This window comes from Protopterus annectens, chromosome 4.part0, assembly GCF_019279795.1.
Source record: "Protopterus annectens isolate FY-2018-M chromosome 4.part0, PAN1.0, whole genome shotgun sequence".
Classification (NCBI taxonomy): domain Eukaryota; kingdom Metazoa; phylum Chordata; order Ceratodontiformes; family Protopteridae; genus Protopterus; species Protopterus annectens.
In genome coordinates, this window is record NC_056733.1 from 944,934,421 (window position 1) to 944,950,944 (window position 16,524).

The 16,524-nt window shown below is 42.1% G+C and overlaps 1 protein-coding gene across 4 annotated transcripts in view; it reads right to left on the bottom strand.

Moving 5' to 3' along the window:
- MPHOSPH9 (M-phase phosphoprotein 9) overlaps positions 1–16,524 on the bottom strand; it is a 2,191,511-nt gene that overhangs the window by 1,076,538 nt on the left and 1,098,449 nt on the right. For 3 of the 4 annotated variants that reach the window (XM_044068922.1, XM_044068923.1, XM_044068926.1), the window contains one exon: positions 1,024–1,182. The exons of the other annotated variant lie outside the window; for it this stretch is intronic. In XM_044068922.1, coding sequence (XP_043924857.1) covers positions 1,024–1,182 — 159 coding nt within the window. The remainder of the gene's footprint in view (positions 1–1,023; positions 1,183–16,524) is intronic. 4 annotated transcript variants of the gene reach the window in all.

Genomic DNA, 16,524 nt, shown 5'->3' on the forward strand with positions numbered 1-16,524 from the left:
AATACAATTATTAACTTTTTCTGACATCGGTCTGAGGCAAGAAAAGTTTCCCCAACGGGGTACTTAGCTTTAATGAAGACTTCGGTTTCCAATATTTCCGTAATTCAGGAGCTGGCTGACCGGCACTTGCGAACTGCTTCTGCTTCAGGCACCGCGCAGCAAAAAAGACTGAAGAACATGGCGTCGGCTGTGTCTTATATACTCTGGCCTCACTGACGTCAGGAGAGAAAGTGACAACAACCGACGCCGGACCAAGACTTTGGAATTCGGCCGACCGAGGGACCGCCTAACGGCAGAGAACCCATCTGTGATTACTGCAGCTGTATGCACGATGAACATCTGACAAATGGTGAAAACCGTGACATGACATCGGCTAACATCTATAACTGACAACAAATGGTGAAAACAGTGACATGACATCGGCTAACATCTATAACTGACAACAAATGGTGAAAACAGTGACATGACATCGACTAACATCTATAACTGACAACAAATGGTGAAAACAGTGACATGACATCGGCTAACATCTATAACTGACAACAAATGGTGAAAACAGTGACATGACATCGGCTAACATCTATAACTGACAACAAATGGTGAAAACAGTGACATGACATCGGCTAACATCTATAACTGACAACAAATGGTGAAAACAGTGACATGACATCGGCTAACATCTATAACTGACAACAAATGGTGAAAACAGTGACATGACATCAGCTAACATCTATTCTTTTTGAAGTGCAGCCCAATGAAAGGTTGTGGGTCTAAACGTTTTGTACAATAAAGGACCAAAGGCAAGCAAAGTTCTCAAATGCTTCAACTTATTACAGTGACACATCAAGTGATGTCACACATTCTCAAAAACAGCAGAAATGAGACATAGCCACACAGACTAGGAAAGCACACTTTACTTCAACAAAGTCTAGCAAGTACACACCAGAGTAATTATTTTTTGTAGACTTTTAGGGCATTTTACTTTAAGCCACATATGAAGAGGAACATTATTTCAACACTTGCCTGTTTTTGAGATTTTGGTATTTCTTCTCCATCGCTATCAGTTCGGCAGGTCTGCTCGCCGTTTCAAGCTGCTGTTTAAGGCTCTTGATTTCTGCATCGTAGTAGGCCCGAAGGTCTGCTAAATGACGAGCATGTTTTTCTTTTAGGTTCTGCCTCACCCTGTAGAAAGTTAGAACAAATCCTCCCTTAGCATTCAACTGTGACAAACATAATGTTTGACTATACACTAACTTAAGGGAATTCTTGCAATAGTATGACAAATTGACAGCATTCCCAGGCAATATTCCCAAACTCTTATATCAAAGATGATAAACAGAGCTGAGAGATATGCTTTAAAATTACTCTGTCAAAACTGTTTCTGCTTATACATGAACCATGCTGTGATACTCCAGAGCTATTTCTGCTTGTAGATAAATCATGACATGCTATGCTAGAGCTATTTCTGCTTGTAGATGAATTGTGACATGCTATGCCAAAGCTATTTCTGCTTGTAGATGAATTGTGACATGCTATGCCAGAGCTATTTCTGCTTGTAGATGAATTGTGACATGCTATGCCAGAGCTATTTCTGCTTGTAGATGAATCATGACATGCTATGCCAGAGCTATTTCTGCTTGTAGATGAATCATGACATGCTATGCCAAAGCTATTTCTGCTTGTAGATGAATTGTGACATGCTATGCCAGAGCTATTTCTGCTTGTAGACGAATCATGACATGCTATGCCAGAGCTATTTCTGCTTGTAGATGAATTGTGACATGCTATGCCAGAGCTATTTCTGCTTGTAGATGAATTGTGACATGCTATGCCAAAGCTATTTCTGCTTGTAGATGAATTGTGACATGCTATGCCAAAGCTATTTCTGCTTGTAGATGAATTGTGACATGCTATGCCAAAGCTATTTCTGCTTGTAGATGAATCATGACATGCTATGCCAAAGCTATTTCTGCTTGTAGATGAATCATAACATGCTATGCCAAAGCTATTTCTGCTTGTAGATGAATTGTGACATGCTATGCCAAAGCTATTTCTGCTTGTAGATGAATTGTGACATGCTATGCCAGAGCTATTTCTGCTTGTAGATGAATCATGACATGCTATGCCAAAGCTATTTCTGCTTGTAGATGAATCATAACATGCTATGCCAAAGCTATTTCTGCTTGTAGATGAATTGTGACATGCTATGCCAGAGCTATTTCTGCTTGTAGATGAATCATGACATGCTATGCCAAAGCTATTTCTGCTTGTAGATGAATCATGACATGCTATGCCAAAGCCATTTCTGCTTGTAGACAATTGTGACATGCTATGCCAGAGCTATTTCTGCTTGTAGACGAATTGTGACATGCTATGCCAGAGCTATTTCTGCTTGTAGATGAATTGTGACATGCTATGCAAAGCTATTTCTGCTTGTAGATGAATCATAACATGCTATGCTAGAGTTATTTCTGCTTATAGATGAATTGTGACATGCTATGCCAGAGCTATTTCTGCTTGTAGATGAATCGTGACATGCTATGCCAAAGCTACTTCTGCTTGTAGATGAAAAGCGACATGCTATGCCAAAGCTATTTCTGCTTGTAGATGAATTGTGGCATGCTACTTCTGCTTGTAGATGAATTGTGACATGCTATGCCAAAGCTATTTCTGCTTGTAGATGAATTGTGACATGCTATGCCAGAGCTATTTCTGCTTGTAGATGAATCATGACATGCTATGCCAAAGCTATTTCTGCTTGTAGATGAATCATGACATGCTATGCCAAAGCTATTTCTGCTTGTAGATGAATTGTGACATGCTATGCCAGAGCTATTTCTGCTTGTAGATGAATCATAACACACCACCAATATTCAGATGACAGAATATAAGCAGTGGCTCCAATGAAATCAAAGTTACAATTTTTTTCAGTATAGTATCAACTTATCTATTGCACAGGTGTCTAACCTTGAGGGTTACCTGGTCGGCTTCGCTGGGTATTACTTCACCAGTGAACAGAATTTAGCATTTTTTTCCAGCAGAATTCTTCATCTGATGATATCAGCATGCTTGATGACCATCGTCCACAACACAAAATGTTAGCTACATAACAGCACTTGTCCCTGGACTCCACCGGTTCACCCCTAGCCATGGTCCGGAATCAAACTGCATGATCATGAAATGGCAGACATAAGCCACTCCATGGCACAGAAAGATAAAGCCCTGACTACGCTGCAGTAGACATGAGTTCTAATTGTGGTCCTGGTGCCTGTAGAAGCCAGCATGCGGAAGATGGGAATGAACAGCCAGTGCCTACTCACCCATCCTGGGGAGAGGTAGGCGGCTCTCGCTTGCCACATGGGTGACATCTGGCAGGAGCACTAATCATTTATCTCATGGCGCTTGAGTCTATTACACCAATGCTATTGTATGCAATGGCACTCAGACCTAAGCCGAATCCTCAGAGGATAGTTATAGCATTGCACAGAACAGCTATCACGCGGGGGGGGGGGGCTGCTCTGTTGGAAAGAGGGTAAGCTGTCCCATAGGGCCAGCAAAGTTGGCCTACCCCCTACCATCCAACTCTCAATGAGAGTGAAAATTCTCATAGAGAATTCCTAGCAAGGAACAAACATGGTACAGGAAATACCTGGCTACCACTACTCAGAAATGAATGGGGTGACTGCATGTAGGTACAGGAGCATTATAGCTCAGTGCAGTGGGGGATAAAACTGGGGTATTTTTGATTCATGGTCTAGAGGGCTTCCACTTTGGTCTGTGATGATTATAAATTGGATGATTTTGAGCCTTTTAAATGCATAACATACCATAATGGCAGTTTAGCTGTACTTACTGTCAAGTCTACCTCATGCCAGTTTGCAGTCATCCATCCTGCATGGATGGTGTGAAGACAGTAAGGCTTTTATTAGCATTTATGATGATTTATGTGCGTAAAGCAGCCTAATTATCTAATACCACCTATGGCGACCCAAAGTTGAAGACAGCTGCCCTAACAAAGAATCTTCAGGGAAGCCTTAGTGAATATTTCTGCTTTAGTTTGGATGCGGGGCGAAATCACTCTGAAAGGTTTGCAACTAAGATGCTCCGCAAACTACTATAAAACCTCTGAAAAGAAACAGCAGCAGCTAATTATGGTCAGCCATTTCAACAATCTTTTTTAGGTCCAAAGTCAAACCCCATCAGTTTACCATTAACCATGTTACTGTAAACCAGGTTTATAAATGAGCAGACGGCTGTGAGTACATTACACTTCAGAAAAAAAAACATGGCATCAGTTTGTAAGACTGCTTTATCACCTGCTGTACTAAATGCTGTATTCCATCACCTGCTGTATTCCATCACCTGCTGTACTAAATGACGTATTCCATCACCCGCTGCACTAAATGATGTGTATTCCATCACCCGCTGCACTAAATGATGTGTATTCCATCACCCGCTGCACTAAATGATGTGTATTCCATCGCCTGCTGTACTAAATGATGTGTAGACTATCATGTTGTATTAAATGACGTATTCCATCACCTGTTGTACTAAATGTATTCCATCACCCGCTGCACTAAATGATGTATTCCATCAACAGACTGTACTAAATGATGTATTCCATCACCTGCTGTACTAAATGAAGTATTCTATCACCTGCAGTACTAAATGATACATACTAAATGATACATTCTATCACCAGACTATAGTAAATTATGTATTCCATCGCCTGCTGTACTAAAGGTATTCCATCAGACTGTACTAAATTATTTATTCTATCACCTGCTGTACTCAGACTGTACTAAATGATGCATTCTATCACATGCTGTAAATGATGCATTCAATCACCTGCTGTACTAAATGATGTATTCCATCAACAGACTGTACTAAGTGATGTACTAAATGATGTATTCTATCACATGCAGTACTAAATGATGTATTCTATCACCAGACTGTACTAAATGATGTACTCCATCACCTGCTGTACTAAATGTATTCCATCACCAGACTGTACTAAATTATTTATTCTATCACCTGCTGTACTCAGACTGTACTAAATGATGCATTCTATCACCTGTTGTACTAAATGATGCATTCCATCACCTGTTGTACTAAATGATGCATTCCATCACCTGCTGTACTAAATGATGTATTCTATTCACCAGACTGTAAATAATTTCTTAGCATTTTAAACAGAGGACAAAGGTTAGAAATGGTAATTAATCACTGGCTGTAGATAACGGGTCTTAGCATGTGGGACAACAAATGTGTTTGAAACTATGCAGTATTGACTTAGAGGTAAGCATAAAGCTGCAAATGTATGTCACACAAAAGGCTTACTTCCAAGACGTAATACTGTAGGACAGACGGTATGAAATTCTGGGCTGTAGTCACAAAAATATCATCAAGCAATCTGAACCTTTGAATTCTGTATTACTTAAAAGAATGGAAGATGTGAAAGTAGTGTTCTTTGTACTCTCCTTTTTGTGGAACAGACTTCTTCACATCAAGCAGAGTACCTTATTAATCCTTTTTAAGCACAACCTGGATAACTGGATGGAGAACAGAAAATGCCCCTGGGATTCCACCTGTGTCCCTGCTGGACAGTGGCATGAGGTGCTGACTTGTTGGAACATGGGGTAAATTCTTGGCTAGGCTTGTAAGGGCCTCAGAGAAAATAGCCTAGTAACTTCCTGTGATCCTATGTCCTATAATGTGCCAAAAGCATGGTCTTAAAGGACACTTAAGGGGGGGGGGGCAGTTTGTTCAAAGGTGTCAGGGCAACTTTTTTCCTGTACATAATTAAGGTCCATGGTGGAATAATGACTTTTAAGGTTGATCTGAGACAAAAGCACCCCTTTCGGAACTGGCAAAGGAGAAGAATGGTGGTCAGTGGCAGAAACGGATATGGCAGCGACATGCACCATCGAAGCAACACAGGATACTCCATTTTTATAGATATGGCAGCTGGAGAGTCAGATATACCTGAGATTAATTAGGGTCCTAGACTCTAGCATGGTTGCTAGGTATGATTGCAAAGTAGGAATATAAGAAAACCAAACAAAAGGCAAACACATGCCTGGAAGGAAAGAGTGCTAGACCTTCCAAAGCTATTGGCCTTAGAGTGATCAGTATCGAGTCCAGTAGGGATCCATTATTTTCTGTGTAAAAGGTCCACTTAGAGAGGCAACAGATTAGTTCTGATTTTGTTAGGGACAGCAAGAACCAGAACTACCTGGGCCAAAATAAGTGGTGTCAGTAGCACATTTAGACTTTCCTCCTTGATCTTTTGCAATACCATGTGGACAAAGGGAGTGAAGAAAACGTATACAGAAATAAACCCACCTGAGTTATGGAGAAGGCATCGCTCTTAATCAAGCCTGGAGTTGATTTCCTTCAGTAAAATTTCTCAAGTTGCTGTTTTTCAGGAAAAGTAAAATAGTCTATTTCTAGGACACTTCACTTATGGGTCAAATCCAAAAACACAACACTGTTCGAATCCATTTACGAGGGTCAGAATGTGATGTCTTCAGGCTGCCTAAGATGTTCCCCTGAGATGGGATGCAAGATGCTCGGAGGGTCAAGCATGACTCAGGTTATCTCCTAAATCTGCAAATTACATAAAAGAATGGGCATTTCTACGTTTACTGGGGTACCACATTGCTATAGTATTATCCATATGGGCATGCGGGATCTACAAGAGTCCAAATCTGTTTGAATGTCTTCAGAGTTAAAACAGCTGCCATCATTTTGTTTACATTTATATGATTTTTTTTAATCATGCTCTGGACCTACAAATGCCGACATGGGCTTCATATGCTGCAGCTAGAGCCAGTACCAAAATAAACATTTTGAGTGCCCCTGAAAATGACGGAGAACCGAGAGGATTCCTTAGGCAGCAGCATAATCCAGGGGTTGAGGGCCAGTATTCTGCTACCATGGGAGACCAGAGGTGGTCTTCACAGTGAATTGGGGACATTTGACCATTGTGGAAATACTCAACCCCCCCCCCCCCAATAAGTGCTGTGGGATCTATTACATCTACCTGAGCTGCCACTTAATGTGGCAGACAGGACCCTTGGATTAATGTCTCATCTGAAGGACGATACATTCAAGGGTGCAGCGCCCCCTTTATGCTGCACTGCAGTGTCACCCTGGAAAATGAATCCAAGCACCTGATGTATGAATAGAACCCACGACCTTTCAGTCTTCCAGCACAAAAGGTAAGTATACTAGCTGTTCAGCTACTGACACTATGGGTAATGGAAATGTAACTCAGAGGCAAAAGAAGACTGAGCAGAGGAGGACCTTGAAGGGGGAGAATGTAGAATGCCTAAGTACAGCAGGTATTGCTAAGAGGAAAAGCTGTCCCAGTACAAGGTGCAGACTGTACCATTAACCCCGTTAGTGCCAGTAGCTTTGACGTTATTGTAGCAGGCACTGAAGAAACTGCAGATCCCAATGCCAGCATCATGGGTGATGCCACTAGGATTACCAACACTGGATCAGATATCAGAAAAGCTGCCATCACACCAGGAAACTGCAAGCCAGGTCCAATATCAAACAAAGACCTAAACCTCTGGTGATCATGAAGCACATTTCTCTGGGGCACATCGCCCTGGAGCATTAATTAAGTTTAATTAGCAGTTTAAAGTCAAACTTCAAGCAGCAGAGATGTGTGTGAGTTGGTGCAGAAAGTACAGTTGTGTAAAATCTTACCATAACAGTAGATGTCCTTCTCACTGTTCCAGTATTTTTTTACAATAGGGATTCCCTGCCAAGGGCAGCCCCACGTCTGGCCAGAATTGCAAAGCCTCTTGTTTGTAAAGGGTACACCATACATCACACACATGTTCCCCACTCACTGTCTAGAGCATAAAGGTGACGTCCGGATGTACCATTCTCAGAAGTGAAAAGACCCATAAGGAACGGCAGGCCTTGGATAAGAGTATGCAACAAGCACATCCGAAGGAAAAAGGAGCAGGGGGTGCAGGGAGGGAGAGAGAGTGAAGAGACAGATATTTACCTGTCTTGGTCCTTGCTGGTTTTGTGCTGCTTACATTTCTGTTTTATTGATGAAGTTGTGTGTGTGTGCTTGCTGGTTTTGTTATGCTTACATTTAAGTTTTATTGATGAAGTTGTGTGTGTGTGTGCTTGCTCGTTTTGTTATGCTTACATTTAAGTTTTACTGATGAAGTTGTGTGTGTGTGCTTGCTGGTTTTGTTATGCTTACATTTAAGTTTTATTGATGAAGTTGTGTGTGTGTGTGCTTGCAGGTTTTGTTATGCTTACATTTATGTTTTATTGATGAAGTTGTGTGTGTGTGTGCTTGCTGGTTTTGTTATGCTTACATTTATGGTTTATTGATGAAGGTGTTTGTGTGCTTGCTGGTTTTGTGCTGCTTACATTTATGTTTTATTGATGAAGTTGTGTGTGTGTCCTTGCTGGTTTTGTGCTGCTTACATTTATGTTTTATTGCTGAAGTTGTGTGTGTGTGCTTGCTGGTTTTGTTATGCTTATATTTATGTTTTATTGCTGAAGTTGTGTGTGTGTGCTTGCTGGTTTTGTTATGCTTACATTTATGTTTTATTGATGAAGTTGTGTGTGTGTGTGCTTGCTGGTTTTGTGCTGCTTACATTTATGTTTTATTGATGAAGTTGTGTGTGTGCTTGCTGGTTTTGTGCTGCTTACATTTATGTTTTTTTTGATGAAGTTGTGTGTGTGTGCTTGCTGGTTTTGTGCTGATTACATTTAAGTTGTATTGATGAAGTTGTGTGTGTGTGCTTGCTGGTTTTGTGCTGCTTACATTTATGTTTTATTGATGAAGTTGTGTGTGTGTGCTTGCTGGTTTTGTGCTGCTTACATTTATGTTTTATTGATGAAGTTGTGTGTGTGTGCTTGCTGGTTTTGTGCTGCTTACATTTATATTTTATTGATTAAGTTGTGTGTGTGTGTGCTTGCTGGTTTTGTGCTGCTTACATTTATGTTTTATTGATGAAGGTGTGTGTGTGCTTGCTGGTTTTGTGCTTCTTACATTTATGTTTTATTGATGAAGTTGTGTGTGTGCGCTTGCTGGTTTTGTGCTGCTTACATTTATATTTTATTGATTAGGTTGTGTGTGTGTGTGCTTGCTGGTTTTGTGCTGCTTACATTTATGTTTTATTGATGAAGGTGTGTGTGTGCTTGCTGGTTTTGTGCTTCTTACATTTATGTTTTATTGATGAAGTTGTGTGTGTGTGCTTGCTGGTTTTGTGCTGCTTACATTTATCTTTTATTGATGAAGTTGTGTGTGTGTGTGCTTGCTGGTTTTGTGCTTCTTACATTTATGTTTTATTGATGAAGTTGTGTGTGTGTGCTTGCTGGTTTTGTGCTGCTTACATTTATGTTTTATTGATGAAGTTGTGTGTGTGTGCTTGCTGGTTTTGTGCTGCTTACATTTATGTTTTATTGATGAAGTTGTGTGTGTGTGCTTGCTGGTTTTGTGCTGCTTACATTTATGTTTTATTGATGAAGGTGTGTGTGTGCTTGCTGGTTTTGTGCTGCTTACATTTATCTTTTATTGATGAAGTTGTGTGTGTGTGCTTGCTGGTTTTGTGCTGCTTACATTTATCTTTTACTGATAAAGTTGTGTGTGTGTGCTTGCTGGTTTTGTGCTGCTTACATTTATGTTTTATTGCTGAAGTTGTGTGTGTGTGTGCTTGCTGGTTTTGTTATGCTTACATTTATGTTTTATTGATGAAGTTGTGTGTGTGTGTGCTTGCTGGTTTTGTGCTGCTTACATTTCTGTTTTATTGATGAAGTTGTGTGTGTGTGCTTGCTGGTTCTGTGCTGCTTACATTTATGTTTTATTGATAAAGTTATGTGTGTGTGTGTGCGGCACGGCACTTAGCAAGGGGCACATCTAAAAATAGAAACCTGAAACTTTTAATTGCAATGTAAAAGGGCATGTTTAAGCATAGCTGTGTGGGTTTGCAGGGCATAGTACTCAACAGTGTTTACACATAATTGAGAGCTATATAGAAATGTATAGGAGTAATGTCCACGGTAGCTAAATAGTCAAGAGTCACGACCCTGTGTGCAATAGGTGCACAGTTCAAATGTGCAGACAGGCCATTCAGCTTTTACATGTGATAGCAATGTATTATAACCATCTTTTTTTAATAACAGGTGGGAGATTGGTGTAATGGTTAAGGTGCTTACCTTAGAAGCACAAGGTGCAGGGTTTGATTCTCACATGGGGTAATTGGCTAGGCTTAGAATGGCCCATGAGGGCAGTTAGCCTAGTACTAAGCTATAAGAAATGAGGGAGGAGGAACGGTCAGCAGAGGCCTCTAAGAAGCTAGGGAGAATGGCCCTGGCAAAGCCATATCTGGCCCTAGAAATCGCATACAACTTGCAGTGCCTGGTAAAAGGTATGTACAGAAGAACAGAATTTGTATCTAAATCCTTGAAAAAAGCAACAGAAGAAGCCACAGCTCTACTGGAATGAGCCTTAACAGAAGGAAGGCTCTTACCATGGGAAGATTAGCAAAAAGAAACAGGTTTTAGATATCCAAGAAGAAATGCTTTGTTTGTTATTGTAAGATTTTACATAACTGTACTATGTATTTCTCTATCACCACTGCAGTATTCTTGAAAGGAGAGAGTAAAAAACTCAACAGAATGAAAGGTGCAAGGCTGAGAAGAGCCCTCAACAAACTCACATACAATGTTTTCGACAAAACCTGCTCTGTCCCTAGAAACCATAACCCACTTATAATACTTAGGAAAGGTGTGCACGGTAGATTAAGTAGCAGCTTCAAAGATAGAATTGGTGTCCAGCCCCTTGAAGAAGCAACAGCCCTAGTGGAACGAGCTTTAACTGAAGCAGACAGAGACTTGCCATGGAAAGAATAACAAAAAGAAATGCCCTACATATCCAGGAGGAGAGGGTTTGCACAGAAACAGCCAACCCCAAAGACCTGGGATGAAAGGAAACAAAAAGAAAAGCCTTACATATCCAGGAGGAGATGGTTTGCACAGACACAGCCAACCCCAAAGACCTGGAATGAAAGGAAACAAAAAGAAATGCCTTACATATCCAGGAGGAGATGGTTTGCACAGAAACAGCCAACCCCAAAGACCTGGGATGAAAGGAAACAAAAAGAAATACCTTACATATCCAGGAGGAGATGGTTTGCACAGAAACAGCCAACCCCAAAGACCTGGGATGAAAGGAAACAAAAAGAAATGCCTTACATATCCAGGAGGAGATGGTTTGCACAGAAACAGCCAACCCCAAAGACCTGGGATGAAAGGAAACAAAGAAATGCCTTCCATATCCAGGAGGAGATGGTTTGCACAGAAACAGCCAACCCCAAAGACCTGGGATGAAAGGAAACAAAAAGAAATGCCTTACATATTCAGGAGGAGATGGTTTGCACAGAAACAGCCAACCCCAAAGACCTGCGATGAAAGGAAACAAAAAGAAATGCCTTCCATATCCAGGAGGAGATGGTTTGCACAGAAACAGCCAACCCCAAAGACCTGCGATGAAAGGAAACAAAAAGAAATGCCTTCCATATCCAGGAGGAGATGGTTTGCACAGAAACAGCCAACCCCAAAGACCTGGGATGAAAGGAAATGAAAAGAAATGCCTTACATATCCAGGAGGAGATGGTTTGCACAGAAACAGCCACCCCCAAAGACCTGGGATGAAAGGAAACAAAAAGAAATGCCTTACATATCCAGGAGGAGATGGTTTGCACAGAAACAGCCACCCCCAAAGACCTGGGATGAAAGGAAACAAAAAGAAATGCCTTACATATCCAGGAGGAGATGGTTTGCACAGAAACAGCCAACCCCAAAGACCTGGGATGAAAGGAAAAAAGAAATGCCTTCCATATCCAGGAGGAGATGGTTTGCACAGAAACAGCCAACCCCAAAGACCTGCGATGAAAGGAAACAAAAATAAATGCCTTACATATCCAGGAGGAGATGGTTTGCACAGAAACAGCCAACCCCAAAGACCTGGGATGAAAGGAAACAAAAAGAAATGCCTTACATATCCAGGAGGAGATGGTTTGCACAGAAACAGCCAACCCCAAAGACCTGGGATGAAAGGAAACAAAAAGAAATGCCTTACATATCCAGGAGGAGATGGTTTGCACAGAAACAGCCAACCCCAAAGACCTGGGATGAAAGGAAACAAAAAGAAATGCCTTACATATCCAGGAGGAGATGGTTTGCACAGAAACAGCCAACCCCAAAGACCTGGGATGAAAGGAAACAAAGAAATGCCTTACATATCCAGGAGGAGATGCTTTGCACAGAAATAGCCAACCCCAAAGACCTGGGATGAAAGGAAACAAAAAGAAATGCATTCCATATCCAGGAGGAGATGGTTTGCACAGAAACAGCCAACCCCAAAGACCTGCGATGAAAGGAAACAAAAAGAAATGCCTTCCATATCCATGAGGAGATGGTTTGCACAGAAACAGCCAACCCCAAAGACCTGGGATGAAAGGAAACAAAAGGAAATGCCTTACATATCCAGGAGGAGATGGTTTGCACAGAAACAGCCAACCCCAAAGACCTGGGATGAAAGGAAACAAAAAGAAATGCCTTACTAATCCAGGAGGAGATGGTTTGCACAGAAACAGCCAACCCCAAAGACCTGGGATGAAAGGAAACAAAAGGAAATGCCTTGCATATCCAGGAGGAGATGGTTTGCACAGAAACAGCCAACCCTAAAGACCTGGGATGAAATGAAACAAAAGAAATGCCTTACATATCCAGGAGGAGATGGTTTGCACAGAAACAGCCAACCCCAAAGACCTGGGATGAAAGGAAACAAAGAAATGCCTTACATATCCAGGAGGAGATGGTTTGCACAGAAACAGCCAACCCCAAAGACCTGGGATGAAAGGAAACAAAAAGAAATGCCTTACATATCCAGGAGGAGATGGTTTGCACAGAAACAGCCAACCCCAAAGACCTGGGATGAAAGGAAACAAAAAGAAATGCCTTACATATCCAGGAGGAGATGGTTTGCACAGAAACAGCCAACCTCAAAGACCTGGGATGAAAGGAAACAAAAGAAAATGCCTTACATATCCAGGAGGGGATGGTTTGCACATTAACAGCCAACCCCAAAGACCTGGGATGAAAGGAAACAAAAAGAAATGCTGTACATATCCAGGAGGAGATGGTTTGCACAGAAACAGCCAACCCCAAAGACCTGGGATGAAAGGAAACAAAAAGAAATGCTGTACATATCCAGGAGGAGATGGTTTGCACAGAAACAGCCAACCCCAAAGACCTGGGATGAAAGGAAACAAAAAGAAATGCCTGACATATCCAGGAGGAGATGGTTTGCACAGAAACAGCCAACCCCAAAGACCTGGGATGAAAGGAAACAAAAAGAAATGCCTTACATATCCAGGAGGAGATGGTTTGCACAGAAACAGCCAACCCCAAAGACCTGGGATGAAAGGAAACAAAAGAAATGCCTTACATATCCAGGAGGAGATGGTTTGCACAGAAACAGCCAACCCCAAAGACCTGGGATGAAAGGAAACAAAGAAATGCCTTACATATCCAGGAGGAGATGGTTTGCACAGAAACAGCCAACCCCAAAGACCTGGGATGAAAGGAAACAAAAAGAAATGCCTTACATATCCAGGAGGAGATGGTTTGCACAGAAACAGCCAACCCCAAAGACCTGGGAAGAAAGGAAACAAAAGAAATGCCTTACATATCCAGGAGGAGATGGTTTGCACAGAAACAGCCAACCCCAAAGACCTGGGATGAAAGGAAACAAAAGAAATGCCTTACATATCCAGGAGGAGATGGTTTGCACAGAAACAGCCAACCCCAAAGACCTGGGATGAAAGGAAACAAAGAAAATGCCTTACATATCCAGGAGGAGATGGTTTGCACAGAAACAGCCAACCCCAAAGACCTGGGATGAAAGGAAACAAAAAGAAATGCCTTACATATCCAGGAGGAGATGGTTTGCACAGAAACAGCCAACCCCAAAGACCTGGGATGAAAGGAAACAAAAAGAAATGCCTTACATATCCAGGAGGAGATGGTTTGCACAGAAACAGCCAACCCCAAAGACCTGGGATGAAAGGAAACAAAAGAAATGCCTTACATATCCAGGAGGAGATGGTTTGCACAGAAACAGCCAACCCCAAAGACCTGGGATGAAAGGAAACAAAAAGAAATGCCTTACATATCCAGGAGGAGATGGTTTGCACAGAAACAGCCAACCCCAAAGACCTGGGATGAAAGGAAACAAAACGAAATGCCTTACATATCCAGGAGGAGATGGTTTGCACAGAAACAGCCAACCCCAAAGACCTGGGATGAAAGGAAACAAAAAGAAATGCCTTACATATCCAGGAGGAGATGGTTTGCACAGAAACAGCCAACCCCAAAGACCTGGGATGAAAGGAAACAAAAGGAAATGCCTTACATATCCAAGAGGAGATGGTTTGCACAGAAACAGCCAACCTCAAAGACCTGGGATGAAAGGAAACAAAAGAAATGCCTTACATATCCAGGAGGAGATGGTTTGCACAGAAACAGCCAACCCCAAAGACCTGGGATGAAAGGAAACAAAAGAAATGCCTTACATATCCAGGAGGAGATGGTTTGCACAGAAACAGCCAACCCCAAAGACCTGGGATGAAAGGAAACAAAAGAAATGCCTTACATATCCAGGAGGAGATGGTTTGCACAGAAACAGCCAACCCCAAAGACCTGGGATGAAAGGAAACAAAAGAAATGCCTTACATATCCAGGAGGAGATGGTTTGCACAGAAACAGCCAACCCCAAAGACCTGGGATGAAAGGAAACAAAAGAAATGCCTTACATACCCAGGAGGAGATGGATTGCACAGAAACGGCCAACCCCAAAGACCTGGGATGAAAGGAAACAAAAAGAAATGCCTTACATATCCAGGAGGAGATGCTTTGCTGAGAAAGAGCGAGCCCCACAGCCCTGGGATGAAAGGAAACAAAAGAAATGCCTTACATATCCAGGAGGAGATGGTTTGCACAGAAACAGCCAACCCCAAAGACCTGGGATGAAAGGAAACAAAAGAAATGCCTTACATATCCAGGAGGAGATGGTTTGCACAGAAACAGCCAACCCCAAAGACCTGGGATGAAAGGAAACAAAAGAAATGCCTTACATATCCAGGAGGAGATGGTTTGCACAGAAACAGCCAACCCCAAAGACCTGGGATGAAAGGAAACAAAAGAAATGCCTTACATATCCAGGAGGAGATGGTTTGCACAGAAACAGCCAACCCCAAAGACCTGGGATGAAAGGAAACAAAAGAAATGCCTTACATATCCAGGAGGAGATGGTTTGCACAGAAACAGCCAACCCCAAAGACCTGGGATGAAAGGAAACAAAAGAAATGCCTTACATATCCAGGAGGAGATGGTTTGCACAGAAACAGCCAACCCCAAAGACCTGGGATGAAAGGAAACAAAAGAAATGCCTTACATATCCAGGAGGAGATGGTTTGCACAGAAACAGCCAACCCCAAAGACCTGGGATGAAAGGAAACAAAAGAAATGCCTTACATATCCAGGAGGAGATGGTTTGCACAGAAACAGCCAACCCCAAAGACCTGGGATGAAAGGAAACAAAAAGAAATGCCTTACATATCCAGGAGGAGATGGTTTGCACAGAAACAGCCAACCCCAAAGACCTGGGATGAAAGGAAACAAAAGAAATGCCTTACATATCCAGGAGGAGATGGTTTGCACAGAAACAGCCAACCCCAAAGACCTGGGATGAAAGGAAACAAAAAGAAATGCCTTACATATCCAGGAGGAGATGGTTTGCACAGAAACAGCCAACCCCAAAGACCTGGGATGAAAGGAAACAAAAAGAAATGCCTTACATATCCAGGAGGAGATGGTTTGCACAGAAACAGCCAACCCCAAAGACCTGGGATGAAAGGAAACAAAAAGAAATGCCTTACATATCCAGGAGGAGATGGTTTGCACAGAAACAGCCAACCCCAAAGACCTGGGATGAAAGGAAACAAAGAAATGCCTTACATATCCAGGAGGAGATGGTTTGCACAGAAACAGCCAACCCCAAAGACCTGGGATGAAAGGAAACAAAAAGAAATGCCTTACATATCCAGGAGGAGATGGTTTGCACAGAAACAGCCAACCCCAAAGACCTGGGATGAAAGGAAACAAAAGAAATGCCTTACATATCCAGGAGGAGATGGTTTGCACAGAAACAGCCAACCCCAAAGACCTGGGATGAAAGGAAACAAAAGAAATGCCTTACATATCCAGGAGGAGATGGTTTGCACAGAAACCGCCAACCCCAAAGACCTGGGATGAAAGGAAACAAAACGAAATGCCTTACATATCCAGGAGGAGATGGTTTGCACAGAAACAGCCAACCCCAAAGACCTGGGATGAAAGGAAACAAAAGAAATGCCTTACATATCCAGGAGGAGATGGTTTGCACAGAAACATCCAACCCCAAAGACCTGGGATGAA